Source organism: Haliotis rufescens, unplaced genomic scaffold (genome assembly GCF_023055435.1).
Source record: "Haliotis rufescens isolate VD_foot unplaced genomic scaffold, xgHalRufe1.0.p SCAF_80, whole genome shotgun sequence".
Lineage (NCBI taxonomy): Eukaryota > Metazoa > Mollusca > Gastropoda > Lepetellida > Haliotidae > Haliotis > Haliotis rufescens.
In genome coordinates, this window is record NW_025964373.1 from 1,385,566 (window position 1) to 1,407,398 (window position 21,833).

At 41.9% G+C, this 21,833-nt stretch overlaps 1 protein-coding gene and 1 pseudogene across 1 annotated transcript; both read right to left on the bottom strand.

The window, feature by feature from the left end:
- Window positions 1–8,201: 8,201 nt before the first annotated feature.
- Window positions 8,202–21,833, bottom strand: part of LOC125377224 — an 84,317-nt pseudogene continuing 70,685 nt past the window's right edge.
- LOC125377232 (clumping factor B-like) lies at window positions 10,096–11,206 on the bottom strand. The gene is made up of 2 exons (XM_048390023.1): window positions 10,881–11,206; window positions 10,096–10,747 (listed from the first exon to the last, which is right to left on the bottom strand). Exons 1-2 carry the CDS (start codon window positions 11,204–11,206, stop codon window positions 10,096–10,098), a joined length of 978 nt encoding a protein of 325 aa, XP_048245980.1.

The following is a 21,833-nucleotide window of genomic DNA, read 5'->3' on the forward strand; positions in this document are numbered from 1 at the left end:
GAGTGTTAAAGCGTTTAACACATTGAAACGCTGAACATGAAAAATATACTTTGACCTGCTGTGATCCGGGTTAGAGTTGGTCTTCAGCAACCCATGCTTGTCGTTGGAGGTGGCTAACAGGACCGGGTGGTCAGGCTCGCTGACTTGGTTGATGCATGTGTAAAATGTTGATATGGAATAAAGACATAGGTGGTGCTTGTAACACTCGGTTTATTTTGTGTTATTTCGGGGCACTGCTTTGGCCTCACAACATGGCGGCCACACATCTCGTGAATCATATTATGACATCATATTCTTACAGTAATAATGATGACGTATTACGGGATCGCATATTGACCTATGACCTGCGACCTATGACATAACATCAATACTTTTGTAAGCACTACATCTCTCCTTATCTGTAGATAATAACGTTCTATATATATATGTATATGCTAGTGGACAATAAATGTACAACCATTGATCACTTTTAACTAATTTCCAGGATTGTTTTAGCTACTTTTACTGTAAGCATTTTTGTTAGTATATAAAATAATTAACAGTTACAATTTGAACTGTTGAAAGATTCTGAAACATATTGTAACACTTAAACTGTATCATAAGCAACATGCAATACATAACCTTAAGAGTCTTACACAATCCTAACATGTACTTATGTATAAATAAGAAATTAATAATTGAAAGTTTAAGTCACTTTAGTTTGAGTCACTGTTCACAATGCAGCTGGGATCTGCAACCTATGAATGTCACTTGAGTATAGTTCTTTCACACTCGGAGTGTTTCACACTGAACTAAATCAAAGTCATCGAAACACTTTGAAACACTTGTTAACACATTTACAGTTCAAATATTTGAATCTTCTTCTTGGAGAGTCAGTTTCAATATATTTTATAGTCTTTGAATCGAACTGGGAGTTTCTTCTTTCTAGTCGATCTTCTCAAATAGTTAAGTGATTTGAGACAAGCTTTTGGTTGAGTAACATCACTAGGAGAATGATGTTCGCTGGAAGTGGTTTGTGCTGAACTTGATTCTTCAAAACGAAGCTCAGTAAAATCAGTGTCTCTTTGTGAGTTGTCTATATGCACTGTAACAGGTTTAAAATGTGCAGACTTTCTTGTGATTCTGTGTTGTCCTCGTGCAGTCAGCATGCTGCCTTCAGATTCAGTAACTGTGTTCGGGGACGAGGATAATATCTTGATGTAAACTTGTTTCACTGTGGTTGGCAAACTAGAACAGTGTTGTCTTCTCTCAAACTTGAGTTCTTTGTGTGTCTTCTGTTGTCCGCATACCCTTTTAATTCAATTTTCTGTGTCTCATCTCTGTATCTGATTGTGTCGGACTGGTCTCTGAGTTTGTTGCATCTGTATATCGGGTAACTGTGTTTTCATTTTCCAATTGTCTGGTATTAGTCGTGCTTTGCGGCTCTGTATTGTCTCATGAACTTCCAGAGTTTTTGTTTCCAGTTGACTCTCTCTGCTGTGGCAGCTTGAATACATTTCTTCAAACTGCGCATAAACCGTTCAACTTCCCCATTTGCTCCCGGAAATAATACAGTGATTCGCTGATTGTGAAATCCAAGATAACTTGCAATCTTGGGAATCACGGATCTGGATGATGTGCAGTGAACAGTCTCGACTTCCGGATACCTAGTGTAGTAGGTGTTAATTCTGCAGTTTGTAAACATGTAAGTATTTTTAGTGTAGATAATGTATCACTTTTATTCTATTTCAGCTTGTTTGATTCAACAGAGGGTTGTGTCATTTCCTGGTTTCCTATCTATTATTAGTTGTGTCCTTATCGGCATTTGCTACTGATAAGCTTCTACAGGGTTAAAGGTCAATGGCCCAGTCTATGTTACTTCCAAGGGTGTTTTGTTCTATTGTTTGCTCATCATTAGTTTTACCTGTTGTTAGCCAATTAGTATACCTTTCAATTCAAATCCCTTTCTCGCCTGCCATTACTAATCTTATGCTGCAAACACACCTGTGCTGCACAGCAACTCACATTACATTAAAGATCAAGTAGTCAAGGTCAGTGATCATAATTAATGTATATCAATCTAAACACTATGCTTTTAATCATTAATTTAAATCAAGTACATAAGTAATAAAATAGGTTTTAAATAACTTGTAAACATAAACAAATGTAAACGATAAGATTAGTGAATGAGGTGAGTGTGATGAGATTAGGGTGCTGATTAATGAGTATTGCTTATCTATACATATATTTGATATTTCAATGCATTGGTAATTTAGTATTTGTGTATTTTGGTATTTAGTGCATATTTGCTATTATTTAGTAAATCAGGTGTTTTTCTAGACTTTGTACATATCTCGCTAGAAGTATGCATGTATTTATTGATAGAGGTATGAATGACTGAAGTTGTATTTCAGGGATGCATGTATATATCTCAATTATGTATATGTTATTTACAATAACACACAGTCTCACACCATCCGATTTTTCTGTGTACTACAGTGTAGTACAATTGGACTTACCCACGGAGTTGGACCTTCAACCTTTTCTATAATATCAAGCTCTTTCAAACATTGCAGTTCATTTTCAACATCCTTCGCACATGAAAGGTAATTGTGTAGTGTGATTATCTCACTGGTTGAATATGTTCATCAGCATGTACATTCTTGACCATGCCAATGCCATTGAATAATTTGGGGAATTCACCTGCAATGTCTTTTGATGAAATAGCAATGTTCCAGCAATGTCAACAGTCTTCACAGGCTTACAGGGGAATTGATTAAATGTTCTGCAACAACGTTATACAACTAATCCTCTTCTCTATCGGTATCATCAGGAGGCGAAGCATTCGTAAAATCACCATCAACAAACTGTACTGTACTCAAGGCTTGAAACGACACACACGAGTTAAATGATTTAGAATTCCACATTCACTACATTTCTTACCTCTTGAAGGACATTAATCAACAGGTCTACTCCCTCACTCATACATCCGTTCTACTCCCTCACTCATACATCCATTCTACTCCCTCACTCCTACAGACGTTCGTTCTACTCCGTGTCATACAGGTGTTCTACCCCCTCACTCATACAGACGTTCGTTCTACTTCCTGTCATACAGATGTTCTACTCCCTCACTCACTCATACATCTGTTCTACTCCCTCACTCATACAGACGTTCGTTCTACTCCGTGTCATACAGATGTTCTACCCTGTCACTCATACAGACGTTTGTTCTACTCCGTCATACAGACATTCTACTCCCTCGCTCATACCAGACATTCTACTCCCTCACTCATACAGACGTTTGTTCTACTCCCTGTCATACAGACATTCTACTCCCTCGCTCATACCAGACATTCTACTCCCTCACTCATACAGACGTTTGTTCTACTCTGTGTCATACAGACATTCTACTCCCTCACTCACTCATACAGATGTTTGTTCTACTACCTCACTCACTCATACAGACATTTGTTCTACTACCTGTCATACAGACATTCTACTCCCTCACTCATACCAGACATTCTACTCCCTCACTCATACATACATTTGTTCTACTTCCTGTCATACAGACATTCAACTCCCTTATTCACACAGATGTTCTTAGACCCACAGATCTGGACATGTTACTGGGGTACAAGATGACAATTCAGTTAAACAAGACTCTTCAGAAGATGACAATTCCCCCCGCCCCCCACAAATTCGAAAGAACAAATCATCTCACTGTTACTTTAAGTCCCAATTGATGAGAGAATTTCTGTCTGTCCGTATCCAAGAGTAGTTATTGAGCTATCAAAACAATACCATGGAATTGGGATTCGGAACTTCGTATTTCCATGTCAGGTAAACACCACTATGAACAGAGACAAAATCAAACTTGTTGCTATGGAAAAAAAATATTAATTCTAAAAATCCCTGAATAGCAAAGGCACAGGTCTTTGTGTGTGCACAGTTTAAAGAAAGAGTACCTATTAGTTTTAGAGATAAGTTCTGCACAAACACACCAATATGAACAGCATCATAGTCAAACTTGTTGCCATGGAAACGGCAAAAATACTGTATAAATTCTAAACGCCCCTAAGTAGCAAATGACAGCCACCTCCGTTTCAGCTAAATCTAACTTGTTTCCATGGAAACAGGGGAAAAGGAATTTTTTTAAAATTCCTAAAAAGTAAAAGGCGCTTCAGCCCATGGTTAATACATATACCAGATTTGGATGAAAAGCCTTTCACAGTTGTCAACTTGTGCTCCGGAAACAACACCTACCCCTCCCTTTTGAGACTTGTTTCAAAGCAAATCAAGAAGAAGAAAATGCCCAAAATCTGCAAATAGCAAAAGGATCTGTATGATATATCTGTACAGTTTTGTTGAAAAATATCTAATGGTCTACTATATCCCCCCGGGGCGATAAAAAATCATTTTGGGGATCAATGGGACTGATTGTGTCTGTGACTGTATGTATCAAACATTAATCATCATTATTCACGCAAGCTCTCAGCTGAACTGCTGCCTGTACTTAGCTTAAACCCCACACTATACCAGTCAAGCTGAAAGTAATGATCAATGTTACTTCAGTAAACACTACACCAGCTCACCATCCATGAGACAACACAAACTGATCTAGATCATGTCAGACGCTGATATTCCCAACCTGGTCTGCAGCACAGCATTATTAGTAAAATATGGATTTGTATTTACAAACAACATTCTCACTGTATGTTGTGTTGGACTGGCATAAATGGAATTTATTAATTTAAGAATTAATTAAATAATTCTTCCAAAAGTGTTAATTATCACTAAACTAAGTAATCATTATTCAAGCAAGAGCGTTGAGCCTCATGGGGTTCAGAGAAAATATGTTCAATCGCCTGTGGATACACTGCATTCAGGGGAAGTAACTGTGGAAATACAATTTGAAAATTGTCTCCCCTTTGACCATATCTGCAGATTGGTTACATCAGCTGAATATGACGGGAGATAGATTTTCACCATCCAGCTATGTGTCATGATCCATTAACTGAACGTGCAGGTCAGATGCAGACTTGTAACACCATCAATAACACTTTATGTTTTTATTATCTTCTGGCAATTCTTCTATGATATTCTACAGCATTAAGAAACCAAAGTATCCTTTTCATCAAAATTGTCATTAAGCCCTGTTTGTGTCATTTTCCCCAACAAGAGTGTTCACTGGCCTATATAAAAGTCTCATTTTCACCCTTGCCCTTTCAAACTGACTTTTCTTCGCTCGATCGTAGCACCACCCCGGGTTGTGCCAAAGGCTCGCATAAGACATTGAGGTTATCACACTTGTATGTTTGGGGATGGTAAATATCCTACATTAGGAATAAACATTGTATTTAGCCAGCTAAAGACATAGTGTTAATTCCTAATACAGATTATTTACTATTCCCAAACACACAAGCGTGATAACCTCTTTATCATATAATGTCATTCTTTAATTCTGTGCTTCAAAATCGTTTTCCCTCTCTCACAAACATTACCGAAACATTGCGAGTTTTCCTGGAATGCACGCATTAATATTTATTACGTCATAGGGTAAGTGATGTGACAGTGACAGTAGCCAATATAGTTCCAACTGAAACTGAAAATACGCAAAACAATAATTGTTTTTAATTGCCTTTCGTAGCAATCCATTGGTCTGTCCAGGAGAGTAACTGCCCTTTGTCAAAGGGAAGCTACTCTAACCCTAGTCTATGAGACGTCCCGGCCACGTTCAGACGTTGTTGACAGTCGGCCTGTCCTTTCATGGCATTATGAAGTGTAGTCAGATGTACACACAGCAACAAAACGAAACACGGTTACAATTCAAACATATTTTGGCCAAATTCAAATATTTTAATTTGTGGAAAAGGTTTCAAGCCTCAGAGGTCTACAAGCACAGATATGGCTACTGATCCTGCTTGGCTAGGCCTAGTGTCCTTGCAAAATTGTTTTGAAATTTATATGTCCAAAGTTGCCAAAACTTATAAAATGCCTTAGCTACGTCACATTTAGACACTGATTTTCAGTATATTAGAGTATATTCTTTTGATATTGATAACAATTATCCCTGTAGTTTATCCAGATTCTCGATGGTTAATTCTGACTCGATCGCCAAATGACGAGGACAACGCCATGTTTGTTTATAAACACTGATAGTAGTCCCTACTTGACCTTTGATATTTGCATCTCTATACGCAAATGACCCCAACGGATATCGTTTTTATCCGTTGGCTTTATCCTGCCAAGAAACCTACCCATTTTATGATAATTTCTTTTATGTAATATATGATATTTATGACACAGAAACAACACAACTAATAATGTCTATATATAGTGGTTTGCATCTTTCCTGAAGCTGTGCGTCTGGCACTTACAGCAACTGCGACACCTGGTGCCATGATGGAGCTTGCTGCTGCTCCTCCCAACATGAGGGGGCGGTCGGGTAGCCTAGTGGTTAAAGCATTCGCTTGTCACGCCGAAGACCCGGGTTTGATTTCCGACATGGGTACAATGTGTAAAGCCCATTTCTGGTGTCCCCCGCCATGATATTGCTGGAATATTGCTAAAAGCGTGCTGCTGCTCTTCCCAAAATGAGGAAGTCATAACAGAGCTTGCTGCTGCTCTTCCCAACATGAGGAAGCCATAACTGAGCTTGCTGCTGCTCTTCCCAACATGAGGAAGTCATGACAGAGCTTGCTGCTGCTCCTCCCAACATGAGGAAGCCATAACGGAGCTTGCTGCTGCTCTTCCCAACATGAGGAAGCCATAACGGAGCTTGCTGCTGCTCTTCCCAACATGATGAAGCCATGACAGAGCTTGCTGCTGCTCCTCCCAACATGAGGAAGCCATAACGGAGCTTGCTGCTGCTCTTCCCAACATGATGAAGCCATGACAGAGCTTGCTGCTGCTCTTCCCAATATGAGGAAGCCATAACGGAGCTTGCTGCTGCTACTACCAACATGAGGAAGCCATGACGGAGCTTGCTGCTGCTCTTCCCAACATGAGGAAGCCATGACGGAGCTTGCTGCTGCTCTTCCCAACATGAAGAATTCATAACAGAGCTTGCTGCTGCTCCTCCCAACATGAGGAAGTCATAACGGAGCTTGCTGCTGGTCCTCCCAACATGATGAAGCCATGACAGAGCTTGCTGCTGCTACTACCAACATGATGAAGCCATGACAGAGCTTGCTGCTGCTCTTCCCAATATGAGGAAGCCATAACGGAGCTTGCTGCTGCTACTACCAACATGAGGAAGCCATGACGGAGCTTGCTGCTGCTCTTCCCAACATGAGGAAGCCATAACGGAGCTTGCTGCTGCTACTACCAACATGAGGAAGCAATGACGGAGCTTGCTGCTGCTCTTCCCAACATGAGGAAGCCATGACGGAGCTTGCTGCTGCTCTTCCCAACATGAAGAATTCATAACAGAGCTTGCTGCTGCTCCTCCCAACATGAGGAAGTCATAACGGAGCTTGCTGCTGGTCCTCCCAACATGAAGTTTGACAAGTGGGATGATTGGATCCAACCGACTGCTGAATAATTGTTATCCAATCTGTTGGATTATCCAGTGATGAATGCTCCAAGTACTTTACATGTGATACACTTTCAACGGCCAACGGCACTGGAGAAATACTTCCAGGAACTAGGACATGCAAGAAGAAAGAGACAAGAATCAAGTGCAATTTTGTACTACAACCAAAGTGACATTGCCAAAGATCGTGAGGATATGTGAGAACACATGGTCAATTATTGTTTATACAAGACATCCTGTTTAAGAAATCAACTGATGTCACACTTCGGCTTGGATTCCTCAATGTTCAGTGGAGATTCTGAAGCATGTTGTGTTGGCTGCAGATCACGGAACACCTCTTAGCACTTAGACGATGTTAAGCGTATGTTAAAGTATGGGAGTTACGATCATCTTAGTGCTAATTAAGATCACTTTGTGCATGTGGGCCCTGTACTCTTGACCAATAAAAGATGCTACATGTTGTGTCACTGACACGTTGTAATTCACCAAACACTCTACTGGATGAGGGGGCACGGGTGGCCCAGTCGTCTAAGGCGCTGTGATTCGCTGTGTAGAGTTGCGTCCCTTGGGCACGCCAGAAACCTATGATTGTGGGTTCGAATCCCGGTTCACCCCAATTATGTTTCTAGGTTTGTCAGCACCATACCCGTGCTTGTGGGTTTCACCGAAGTTGTAAACGTCTGAGACCTGCATCACTTCGGGCTTACCTCCCCCATTAAGCTGACACACCGTGATATAACTGGAATACTGTTAAAAGCGGCGTTAAACCCAACTTACTCACTCACTCAACTGGATGACCTCTCAATGTTTTCAAACTTTGCATTGACACATTCAGTGGTGCCAATGCTGTGGACCAATGGACCTTGATCACACAACCATGCTTCTTGATACAATCCACTCTATAGTCCTGACAAAAAGTCTCAACTTTACAGTCACATCTACAATGATATACATGATCATATCACTGACCTATCAGGATGCTGCTATTCTTGTCTTTCATTGTCATCATCAACAGCAACTGTGATAACACCATGCGTCAACCTGGCTACAGTTGCCATCAGACTTGCATGGAAGGTGAATGGTGACTTGGTAAGGCCTGAGAATCCCAACAGTTGTCTACCGGGGTCACTTTCCATGGGGTGTATCTTTCCAGGACAGAGAGGATCTCATTAATATCTTTGGTAACAAATCTCTGAAGGTGATGTGTTTGAAAAGCTGCTGTCTCAGTAAACTGAAGGAGATTTTCGACAATATCTTCAATGACTGGGGCTGCCTTTGAGATCTTGACAGTAGGCTTCTCTGTCTTGTTTGCACCCAGACCTCTTATTAAATCCTTCAAGACCAGCAACTGTTTTTCCTTTTACATATCTGCAGCCCTGTTGTGCCCCTTTCGTCCTCTTGGGTTGACAAATGATGATGCTCTGACTTTCACGGCCAGACGGGGTGTCAGCATCATTTCTGTCTTCAGGATGTAGTCAATACATGCGGTCATGTATCTGGACAAGGCAGAATGTGAGGAGACAAAATGCCACCATGAATATTTCAATGATATGTTTGTTAGGTACATATTACCTTCTCTTGTATGGCAAGGACTTGAAAATACCTGATCATGAAGTTTTGAAACAGTTGTGGAGGCCATCTGGCATTGCCACATTTTCACAATTGTGACTGGTGTTAACAGGCCAGGAATGTTAACGGAAACACCACGTTTCACTTGCGGGGTGGTGGTACTGACAACAAACACATTTCCAGGGGTGGAGATCTTGACTTTCAGTCTGTTTTCCTCAACTGGTAGTGTGACTTTGTTTTCAACTGCACCGATAGTTACAATGATGTCCACAGTCTCTGTTGTTGGAGTTGTCTACAAATTTGAAGAGTATTGATCAGTAATTATTTTTAAGCACATAACTTACCTGTTTAGTCCATGTTTCATGTCATCTGGAATAATGTGTAAGAGCGAGATTGTTGTGGATAATATATACCTTTGCTACAAATGATCTTAGTAAGAAAGACAATGGCTTAATTGTGCTGATCGCTTCTATTCATACAATGTATTAGTTTGTGTACATCCATCAGCTCTCCCTATCAATTCGGGTACATACATCAGCTCTCCCTATCAATTCATGTACATCCATCAGCTCTCCCTATCAATTCATGAACATCCATCAGCTCTCCCTATCAATTCATGTACATCCATCAGCTCTCCCTATCACTTCATGTACATCCATCAGCTCTCCCTATCAATTCGTGTACATCCATCAACTCTCCCTATCAATTCATGTTCATCCATCAGGTCTCCCTATCAATTAGTGTACATCCATCAACTCTCCCTATCAATTAATGTTCATCCATCAGGTCTCCCTATCAACTTGTGTACATCCATCAGCTCTCCCTATCAATTCATGTTCATCCATCAGGTCTCCCTATCAACTCGTGTGTCTGTGTCTGTGTGGCTCTGTGGGGCTGTCTGTGTGGCTCTGTGTGGCTCTGTGTGGCTGTCTGTGGGGCTCTGTGGGGCTGTCTGTGTGGCTGTCTGTGTGGCTGTCTGTGGGGTTGTCTGTGTGGCTCTGTGGGGCTGTCTATGGGGTTGTCTGTCTGGCTCTATAGGGGTGTCTTTGAGGCTGACTGTGTGGCTCTGTGGGGTTGTCTGTGTGGCTGTCTGTGGGGTTGTCTGTGTGGCTCTGTGGAGCTGTCTGTGTGGCTCTGTGGAGCTGTCTGTGTGGCTCTGTGGGGCTGTCTGTGTGGCTCTGTGGGGTTGTCTGTGTGGCTGTCTGTGGGGTTGTCTGTGGGGTTGTCTGTGTGGCTCCGTGGAGCTGTCTGTGTGGCTCTGTGGGGCTGTCTGTGTGGCTCTGTGGGGTTGTCTGTCTGTGTGGCTGTCTATGGGGTTGTCTGTCTGGCTCTATGGGGCTGTCTTTGAGGCTGACTGTGTGGCTGTCTGTGTGGCTGTCTGTGAGGTTGTCTGTGTGGCTGTCTGTGTGGCTGTCTGTGAGGCTGTCCGTGTGGCTGTCTGTGAGGTTGTCTGTGTGGCTGTCTGTGAGGTTGTCTGTGTGGCTCTGTGGGGCTTTGTGGGGCTGTCTGTGTGGCTCTGTGGGGCTGTCTGTGGGGCTCTGTGGGGCTGTCTGTGTGGCTCTGTGTGGCTGTCTGTGTGGCTCTGTGTGGCTGTCTGTGTGGCTCTGTGTGGCTGTCTGTGTGGCTGTCTGTGTGGCTGTCTGTGGGGTTGTCTGTTTGGCTCTATTGGGCTGTCTATTGGGCTGTCTTTGAGGCTGTCTGTGTGGCTGTCTGTGTGTCTGTCTGTGAGGTTGTCTGTGTGGCTGTCTGTGAGGTTGTCTGTGTGGCTGTCTGTGAGGTTGTCTGTGTGGCTGACTGTGTGGCTGTCTGTGTGGCTGTCTGTGAAGTTGTCTGTGTGGTTGTCTGTGAAGTTGTCTGTGTGGCTGTCTGTCTGGCTCTATTGGGCTGTCTATGGGGCTGTCTTTGAGGCTGACTGTTGGGTTGTCTGTGTGGCTGTCTGTGGGGCTGTATATGGGGTTGTCTGTCTGGCTCTATTGGGCTGTCTATTGGGCTGTCTTTGAGGCTGACTGTTGGGTTGTCTGTGTGGCTGTATGTGTGGCTGTCTGTGAGGTTGTCTGTGTGGCTCTGTGGGGCTGACTGTGTGCAGGTAAGACGTTCCAACTGTGTCCACACATTGTTCATGTGCCTGAATTGACGACAGATTTCCACTGATAGTCCATGAGCCAGACCTCAAAATTTCAGGTTTGAGTATCAAAAAGCTGAACAGATCCGATGTGGATTTTCAGTTAGCATGATGTCTTAAGTGTCCAAAAAGCCCACCCGGACATTCAGGATCGGTAGCTTAATACACTTTTGGCGGCCATCTTTAAAATGGCCGCCACGCCCTTTCAGAAGAATACTAACATCAGAAAAACTCAAATAACTCACCACCAAGATGACCTATGAACATGCAATATGGCTTATTTTGTTCGCAACAAAATTCTGCACCAGACAGTATATAACAACTTTATTTTTGAATTTATAATTTGTTCCAAAATTTGGAGTTTTTCAAAACATATGGGTATTCACAACATTCGAATCTACCTTGAATAACGAATCCTGTCAGAGGATCCTCGACTTGTTTGCAGTTTTCTTGGATGGTCTACGTCATGAGAACGGTCAGTTGGCTGCCTACTGGATGCTGTACATTGATCTGGTAGAAATACTACTTGGTTTGATTCGTGCAGACCGAACCGGAGACTGGCATTTGCATCTGAGTAGCATCAGGGATTTGATACCCTGGTGTTTCGCAATGGACAAAACGAACTATGCACGATATCTCCCGGTTTACTATGCGCAGATGAGTGAACTGGATAGAACCTGCCCAGATCTACAACGGCACTTTCTTGATGGTGGATTCTCGGTGCAGCTCCGACAGAGTAATCCATTTGGCAGAATTGCAGTAGACCAGACCCTTGAAGAGACTGTTAATAAGGACACCCAGACGCCCGGTGGGACAAAGGGCTTTAGCTTAAATCAGGGTGCACTGTCTCGCTACTATCTCACGGCAGAGCATAGGGCAAATGCTCTGAGACAGCTAAGAGACCTCATCTCGTTGCAGAGTCCAGGGCTTGGTCATGCTGACTTGCAGAATTCGCGGATCACCAGAGACGAAGCTGATGTGGAGTCTATAGTCGAACTGCTTGAAAGCAGTTGGATAAACCCCTTTGGGAATGAGCCCATTGATCTAGTCTGCATTTCCACAGGTGCAGCAGCACCACCTGATGTATGCAGTGACATTATTAAAGCTCGAGAAAGGGGAGAGGAGGCATACAAGCTGCAGGCGGAACGGCTGGAAAAAGGGTCGGGATTCTATGATCCCATAAAGAAGTTGAAATTGAAGACATTCCCCGACATGAAAAAGGACACTGTGGTAAAAGGAACAAACAAAGAAATTGTTCTGAAAGCAGACAATCGGGCATTTGGTCACATGCTTCTTATTGCCCAGAACAGAAAGCTGGACATGCGAGAGGTTATGTGTTATCCCCTTGGTCAAAAGCCATGGGCACTAGCCAATGGTGATGGGACACTGAAGAAAACAGGAAAATCATCATTAGGCAAGCATATTGAGAAGGACATGGCAATCACTGACATGGCCACCGGGCGAAGGGCAACCATCGTTGATGCCATGGGCATTGTTCAAAAGGTCCATGGGGAGCAACTGACATTTGACGAACTGTCTGATCGAATACTGAAACAGATCCTTACTGACGGACGAGGAAGTGAGAGAATCGATGTAGTATTTGATATGTACAGGGACCAGTCGATAAAGACTGCAGAAAGGATCAATCGCGGGTCTACTCAAGGGATTGTCTTCAGTCAAATCAAGCCTGGCCATCGTATCAAGAACTATAAACGTCTGTTAGCCAGCACCGAGAGCAAGACTAAGCTGACAAAGTTTCTGGCGGATAGCTGGAAAGACGAAAAGAAAAGAGAGCTTCTTGGTAACACTACGTTAATGGTAACATCCGAAGGACTATGCTTTCAGATTACACAGGATAAAGTGACAGAGGTGGAAGAATTGGCTACAACTGGACATGAAGAAGCCGATACACGACTTGTTGTCCATGCCAAGCATGCCGCAGCAAACTATCCTACAGTGATTGTGATTTCAGAGGATACGGATGTTTTTGTTATCCTCCTTGGGATGCATTCAGAAATTGGCACACGGATACTATTGAGAAGAGGAAAGAAAAATCAGATTAGACTGATTGACATTTCCAAATTGGGTACCACACTAGGCAAGAAGGTCTGTGAGGCACTAATAGGTGTCCATGCCTGGACTGGCTGTGATTCTGTAAGCTCATTCGCGGGCAAGGGAAAGGTAAAAGCCGTTAACTTGATCAGGAAGAATGAACAGTTCAGGGATACGTTTGTGCTTCTTGGACAGCAGTGGTCCGTTTCAGATGATCTATTTGATGGCATACAAGAGTTCACCTGTAGCATGTACTGTCGCAATACAAAGGCCAAAGGGGTGAATGAACTGAGGTACGATATGTTCTGTGCCAAAAAGGGTGATTTGTCATCTGGGCAGCTTCCACCTTGTAAGGATGCCTTGCTACAGCATACTAAACGTGCTAACTATCAGGCAGCTATATGGCGGCGCAGCCTTCAGAACACAGTAGACCTCCCTGAACCAACCGAAGGGCATGGCTGGCATCTGAGTGACGGAGACATTGCAATATCGTGGTTAACTGGAGCACCGGCTCCTGAGATGGTTCTCTCCCTGATGGCTTGCAAGTGTCCACGTGTTTGTGCTGAAGACAGTTGCACCTGTATCCAGAATGGATTACCCTGCACCCCAGCATGCAAACTGCAGAACTGTGCCAACATGACAGCGGAAGATGACACCGACCCAGTCCAAGAGAGTGACGATAGTGACATAGATAGTGATGAAGACTAATGCGGACTTATGTTTTGAACCACAAGTCACCTGGAATAGCATTTTTCTTTCAGTCGATTGATTATTAGAAACAGACTATAATTCCAATTCACAAAACCCTACCCAAGTAGCAGCAGAGCCCATTTTCGATAGAGAGGCCAATTTGTGCATAAAGGCTTTTTTGGGTATGGTTTAACTGATTTCCTCTGATTCGTGGTGATAACCCACTCCAGAAAGCGCCAAATGCAATAAATTATTACCAAAATTTTATTGTCTGCACTTATACTTAAGGGTCAAATAACTGCCCCAAACATTTTATCCACACCTGGAGAGCTGCCCAAGGTGATCTAGGACATACATTTGCTGGTGTGTATAGCAGGCTTGACATTTGAAAGAACTTTGTGAAAAAAAGCATCAACGCATACCCATATGTTTGAAAAACTCCGAATTTTGGAACAGATTATAAAATCAAAAGTCAAGTTATTATATACTGTCTGGTGCAGAATTTCGTTACGAACAAAATAAGCCATATTGCATGTTCATAGGTCATCTTGGTGGCGAGTTATTTCAGTTTTTCCGGTGGTTAGTATATTTCTGAATGGGCGTGGCGGCCATTTTAAAGATGGCCACCAAATTGGTATTAAGCTACCGATCCTGAATGTCCGGGTGGGCTTTTTGAACACTTAAGACATCATGCTAACTGAAAATCCACATTGGATCTGTTCAGCTTTTTGATACTCATATTCGGTCTGGCTCATGGACTATGATTACAACAGTAATAATTAAAGGCCATACGCAACATGCATAAGCTTGTTAACCAGGGTTGAAACATGCTTAATGATTCTGCAATGCACAATATATCTACCAGTATCTACAAGAGAATGAAGAGTGAGCAAAACATAAACATATTGTTACGTAATGTAAATACATTACATTCTTTTGTGCTGAATAATTTAGACTGAATAATTTGTTGGCAATAAATGAATTAAATTAACCAGGTGTGCATATTTCATGTAACAATCCCTTTTATCCAATGTCTAATGTGCCCCACCCCAAGATCGTAACTTATGCTTTAGATTGTTACCTTAAAGAGATCTTTGACTTTGCCATTGATACTGGATCTGTTGCCTACCCTCTTCAGGTACCCCAGGGTACCCTTGTCTGTGTCCTTGTCCAACTTCAGAAACTTCTTGCGTGATTTCTAAAACACATTTATGAAACACAATAGAATCAAAAGATTACAATGAGCAGTGGCACAGGACATGTGATTGTACAACATAAGAACATGGATGGACCAAGTGACAATAACTTTATTGATATTTATTAAATAATAACACACTCTCCTTCACTTACTTTTGTTCCAAGGATACATTCTCCACATGAAGTAGACTATGATGCTGAAGTTTGAGAAACACAAAACAATATTCAATCATTAATCAAAAACACTGGAACATTGCAATTGCATGGCTGTGATACATAGCATCATTGATTCTAATTTCTAATCAATACACCCAAAAGTCAATATTCTGTTCAAATTATATGTTTTCCATAGTTGAAAGAGCTGTATCAAGACATTGAAGTCATATGAAATAGCCTCCGCCAAGTATTACCCCGTGCATAACACGACACCAAATACCACATTCACCATAAACATGTTCAACAAGTAAATCATGAAACAGAATTTTTTTTAAAATGACTGTTTCTCAACACTTAAGGAATTAACATTACATTTTCATTCCAGAACAGTAACAATATGACAGTAATGTTTACAGTGTCATGTTCATCAAGTTATCGGCATGACATACACATAATTCCGGGTACCGGTATGTATAATGGAAATTAAGAAATGGGTTTATGATGACATAATCATAATGTTATAATCAGTATTTGTTGACATGATGAGAAATGTCACTACTAGAAATCTACAACATGCACATGCAAATGTTAGAATTAACAAATGTTACATTAAAGAAAACAGAATTCGGATCTACAATATCCTTTATATATAATTTTCATATGAATGGACTACATCATATCTGTATGTTCTTCAACACATGAATATTGATTGTTTTGGGCATACTGTAATGTTGAAGCTAGGATTTTGAAATTATTAACTAAGTTAATTAATGCAAACTTACTTATCTTCTTTACCTATGGTGCTAATACCCAATAGTCATGAAAACAACTTTGTACAAATACACAATAGAAAACTTGAACAGTAACTTGACTCTAAATATTAGTAGATACTTTGTTGTCGGCATGATATCAGATAGCTCCAGTAGTGAAATCCTCTGGGTAGCTGATGCTCTGTTGTTGTTGCTGTGAAAGGTCATACCCTATATTGTAGCAAGTGTCATACCCTATATTGTAGCAAGTGTCATACCCTATATTGTAGCAAGTGTCATACCCTATATTGTAGCAAGTGTCATACCCTACATTGTAGCAAGTGTCATACCCTTGTTTCATAAACCTGTCACTGTATTACCATCTTACCTCGGGTAAACCTAGTGACCAGCTCATCTTCCAAAACATGGTTTTGAAGCGTTACTCTTCCAAACCTAGGTTTTGAAATGGGTCACTTCTAAAACTGTTTTCGGGTTTTACATTGGTTTTACAATTGACATTTTGTAAACTTGCCTCTTGATGTGAACACAATTGTGTTTGATGATTTGATAAAGTCACCATTTTTATAAACATGAAAATGCCATGACGTGAATCGTAACTGCAATCTCTCATATCGTGCTAAGTCTTGTAACACAATTTTTTCCAACTGAACAACCGAGGTAGGTGATGAGAAGTTGTTCAGTTTATCATGTCATGACTCCAGCTGGTCCATGCAGCACATGGCTTTTCTCTTGCATGTTTTGAACGAATTCCTTTTATACCACGATACACCATTCCACTGTTCTGGATATGCAGCGAACCTCAAGGTATCTCACAGAGACATACCTGATGACAAATTTCCAAAAAGCAATGCCTTTGCTTCTGACCAGCTCTCATTGTCTGGGCATAGTTATCCTGTTGAATCCATGCAGAAGAGCTATGAACATCTACTAAGTCTTCATCAACCAAAAATAGACAATGCCGCACCTCTCATCCTAATTGGATCTGATCATGCCGCTACAATTTACTGACAGTGCTATCACTGTATCAGAGAAAATCAAATGAATTCAACCTGTTTGTTGACTGTGAAGACAAAACCGTGCCCCTTATTGATGGAATCTGTTAAAAGATTATGGAAACTTGACATTCTTCCTTTTCCTGAGAGGGAAGTGGTCCTTTCCCAGCTGGACAAATTTGCAACTGGCACTCTGGTCTCCATAGCTTCCTGTGGCATAACCTGAACCCTGATAGTTAAACTGATACCTATGAATTGCAAATTTTGCCATTTGGCACAACCTGCAGTCGGTGTTGTGCAACCTCCTAACAAAGCACGCCATCGACAACGAGGACGATATCCTGATGTTTCTGAGTTGACCCTCAAATCGTTCTGTGTGGACAAAGTCTTGGAGAGACTTCCTACAGAGACCCAGGGCAAAGATCGAATCGTCAAGATGAGACAGCCCCTTACATAAGGTGGATTCAACATGAGACAGTGGGCCGGCAATGTCCCCACAGTTACAAAGACTTCCCCTCTGATGCAGGGTCAGAGAGTTGTGAATTTGGTTGGTACATGGAAAAGATGATCCTTGGGTTACAATGGCAATGTGATAATGATGTTATCACATACAAGCATGGATCTATCCAATATAGTCATCTCATCATGAAGATGGTATACCATATATTGGCCAGCCAATAGATCATATTGGTTATCTTCTCCCCTACCCTTACCGAGACAAAATCCTAGTGCAAACCCTCTGTTGCTCCAAACATCAGCGGGATGACCTATTTGAGCCTGGTCCACTTTGTGATGACTGGACAGTCAAGTCAATTGACACTCATGAGTGAAGTTTCATTCCAGTGGAGTACAGTAACTATACTGAACAACAAAAGTTCCTGTGATATTAAATATGATTTAATGCAAAGTTATGTTTTTTACCAAATCTGAAACAATTTCGGTTTGCAACAGATAAAAGACTCCTGTAAGTGTTCAAATGGTTTAATTTGCCATACTGACTTCAGAAAATGTGTGATTTCATAAAAAACATGAACATGCCAAAATGTAAATTTACAAATCAATAGCATGTGTGTTCACCTCTGGTTGCGATGCAAGCAACACATCTTTGTCTCATTGAATGGACCAGGTGTCGCACAAAGTCCAGTGGGATATCTGTCCATATCTGCTGGAGCATGTTTCGAAGTTCCTGGTGTGTCTGTGGAACACGTGGTTGACGTCGAAGGCACCGACCCATCTCATCCCATATGTGCTCGATTGGTGAGAGATCAGGGGAGTGAGCTGGCCAGGGGATGACATTCACGTTGTTTTGTTGAAGAGAATCCTGAACAAGTCGAGCAATATGAGGCCGGGCGTTGTCATGTTGAAAGGTAATGTCTGGGCCATGACAACTTAAGATCTCGTCGCGGTAGCGCTGTCCATTGAGATTTCCCTCTACCGCTATCAAACGGGTCCTCTGTCTTGCTGTAATCCCACCCCATACCATAACGCTGCCGCCCCCAAACCGTCCTTCTTCAATGACACAATGGTTGACGTAACGTTCACCTGAACATCGATACATTCGAATCCGTCCATCGCTGTGGCTGAGGTGAAAACGAGGCTCGTCAGTGAATAGAACGTGCTTGATGGTGATTTCCTGTCAAAATGGGACGTCTGGCGGGTCTTCTGGCAACAATCCCTGTACATCTGAGGTGACGACATACGGTTTGTGAAGATATTCGTCGAAGGCCAGGGATGCTTCTTGCAGTCACTGTTGCTGGCTGGAATCGATTTCGTAGGTGTGTTGTTTGAATTCAGTTGTCTTGACGATTATTGGTTACTCCTTGCCTGCCACTCCGAGGATGGTCTCTGACTACATTCGTCTGTTGCCAACGTTGCCATAAACACCAAATGGTGTTTTTGTGGACGATGAATTGTCTTGCAACATCACATTGACTCGATCCTGCTTCAAGCATATCAATGGCTCGCAGACGCTCATTTTCGGACAGGCGTGGCATTTCGTAATGTTGAATAATTGCGTAATTTTGTTGTTTTTCTGAGTGGTTGTCAGTGCGATGCTAAACAATGCATATGGAATCCAGTTAACACTCATGTTTTTATACCCATTCTTGGGTAGTGAAATGCATGGGGCTTGCATAAAAGTCAACTTTTGCATGGAATGCATGCTTTTCTGTAGCAGTTGCGTTTTTGTAACTTGATTCCATACATGTACTACTATATTGAAAACCAAACTTTACTTGTTTGAAAAATACACTAAAATATTGGTGTCACAGGAACTTTTGTTGTTGATTATATACACATGCACAAAACTTAAGCGCCACCCACCATATTTGTGCGCTGTTACTTTTGGCACTTAATGATGACTATTATAACGAGATGTACGATTGTTATAAGCCGTATATGTAAACCTCATGTGATGCAAAAGTTGTCCCAAAGCAAGTTTATCTTGTGTTCCAAAAGAATATGAGCAGAATGGAATTTTACCGAAGACCAGAAATTGAACGATTAGAAAACATTGAAAAACTTTTTTTGTCATGTAACTGTCATGATATCAGCAGGCCATATCAGGTGTCAAGTAGACACCCTAGGGAGTGCAGAGTCTATTGCAAGACAGAAACGTCAGTAACGTGTGTATGATCCACAGACATTGACCACAGCTTCAACCCTACGCCTCATACTCATTACAAGTCGTTGAATGCTTCTCTGAGGCAAACGGATCCATTCTTCATGAAGTGCAGCTTCAAGTCCAGCAAGATTTTGAACTGGGGGATCACGATGTATGATTTTACGGCCAAGAATGTCCCAGAGATCGGATTAAGATCCTGACTACAGGCGGGCCAAGGAAGAGCGGCAATAGTTTCTTTACACAAATAAGCCAAAACTACCCGAGGTCTGTGTGGTCTAGCATTGTCGTCCATGTAAACAGGTCATGTCTGAAGAGGATGGTTGTCAAAATGAGGGACTACCACTGGACGAAGATCGGCATCTTGGTATTGTTGGCCATTCAGGTTTCCACGAATTGTCACCAGCAGATGTTTGCAGCTGAAGGAAACACAACCCATATCATGACAGACCCCCCGCCACATGCTAAGGTCTTCTGGATGTTCCTTGGTGCAAAACGAGTGTTACGTTGCCTCCAAACACGTATTGACCATCAACAGTTCGTAGCAGCATTATACACTCATCAGACCAATGGATCCTTCTCCAGTTGGCCAAGTTCCATCGACTACGGGCACGACACCATATCAGACGATTCCGCATGTGCCTCTCAGTCAGTTGAGGATGTTTTACTGGTCTTCTGGCATTATAACCAGCCGCTCTGAGGCGACGTCTTACGGTCATCATCGAGAGTTTCTGATGGGTAATCCACACTCTTAATCTGTTGAAGTGGCAAATGGATTTCGTCTGACTCTCCTGAAAAGACGTCTATCCTCTCTGTTAGAGGTCTTTCTTGGCCTACCAGACCTATGCCTGTCATTGACATCATTGGTTTGACCATGTTTGACAATCAAACGAATGATAACACTGTGATGACGACCCATTTGTCTTGCAATGGCCCTGCATGACATGCCAGCATTTTTCATGCCTATCACTTGCCATCTTTCAGCGTTCGTTAACTTTCTCCTCACCATGGCTGATTTTCAACCTCTATTAGAAGGGGAATCTCACACAGGAGCAAAATGCAACCACCTGTCTGAAACTTGAATTTCACTATTTATAGGGTAGGGGAACTGCAGCAACATGTAAAGCACGCTTTCCTTGTGGTATCTGGACAAATTTGGGTTCATGAAACTATGGAAGCCTAATTCAGTCATACATCATCATATTTCGCATTTCTGATTCCCACACGTGAAATCAAGAGACTATGAATATGGTGGCGCTTAACTTTTGTGCATGTGTATACATCACCGGAAGTACCTCTGCTTCCTATAGAAACCTTGGCAATCAACAGGACTGAGTCAGAATATTAACAAAGCTGGATAACAATGTGCTTCACCAAATATTCAGTGCCTGTGAACTGTATTATTCCTGTAGAAACAGGGCAGTTTTCCATTAATCCCAGAGATCTCAGACTTCTGTCATTTAGGAGATAAACCTACTGTGTTTTGAAATTTGATGTAGTCCCACTGTAGAGTAGATTCCTCTATATTTTGATTTTGAACTGGGCACTTTATAATAAAGAGGTATCTACTCCACAGTGGGACTACATCAAATTTCAAAACACAGTTGGTTTATCTCCATTCTACCATGACGGCAACAACGCTTTGAAAACGGCGCTCTCTTGCAACGCGTAACAACACAGGCACACAGGTACGCAATCTTAGAACATTCCGAAAAGTGGTCACAGGTATATGTAACAATTATTACTAAAGTTCAAGATTAAAAACACCATAGTCGTGAGTAGTTCAAATTAAGTGTTCAAAACACATAGTTTTTCAAAAGAAGTTGACAAATAACACTACAAAATTAGTCCAAAGACAGATGTTTCAATTTCTAACAACTTGTTGTTCACTGTTGTACACTGTGTGAAGCCCATTTCTGGTGTCCCCTGCCGTGATATTGCTGGAATATTGCTAAATGCGGCGTAAACCAAACTCACTCACTCACTCACTGTTGTACACTGTGGACTGACTGTCAATTCTTGGAATTTGAAGGGAGAGGTCAATTCTTGGAATTTGAAGGGAGAGGTCATTTCTTGGAAATCGAACATGCCATCATTTCTATTGTAGGGGTGACAGGTTGTAGAAAAGGTTTTAAAATGCTAAACAAAT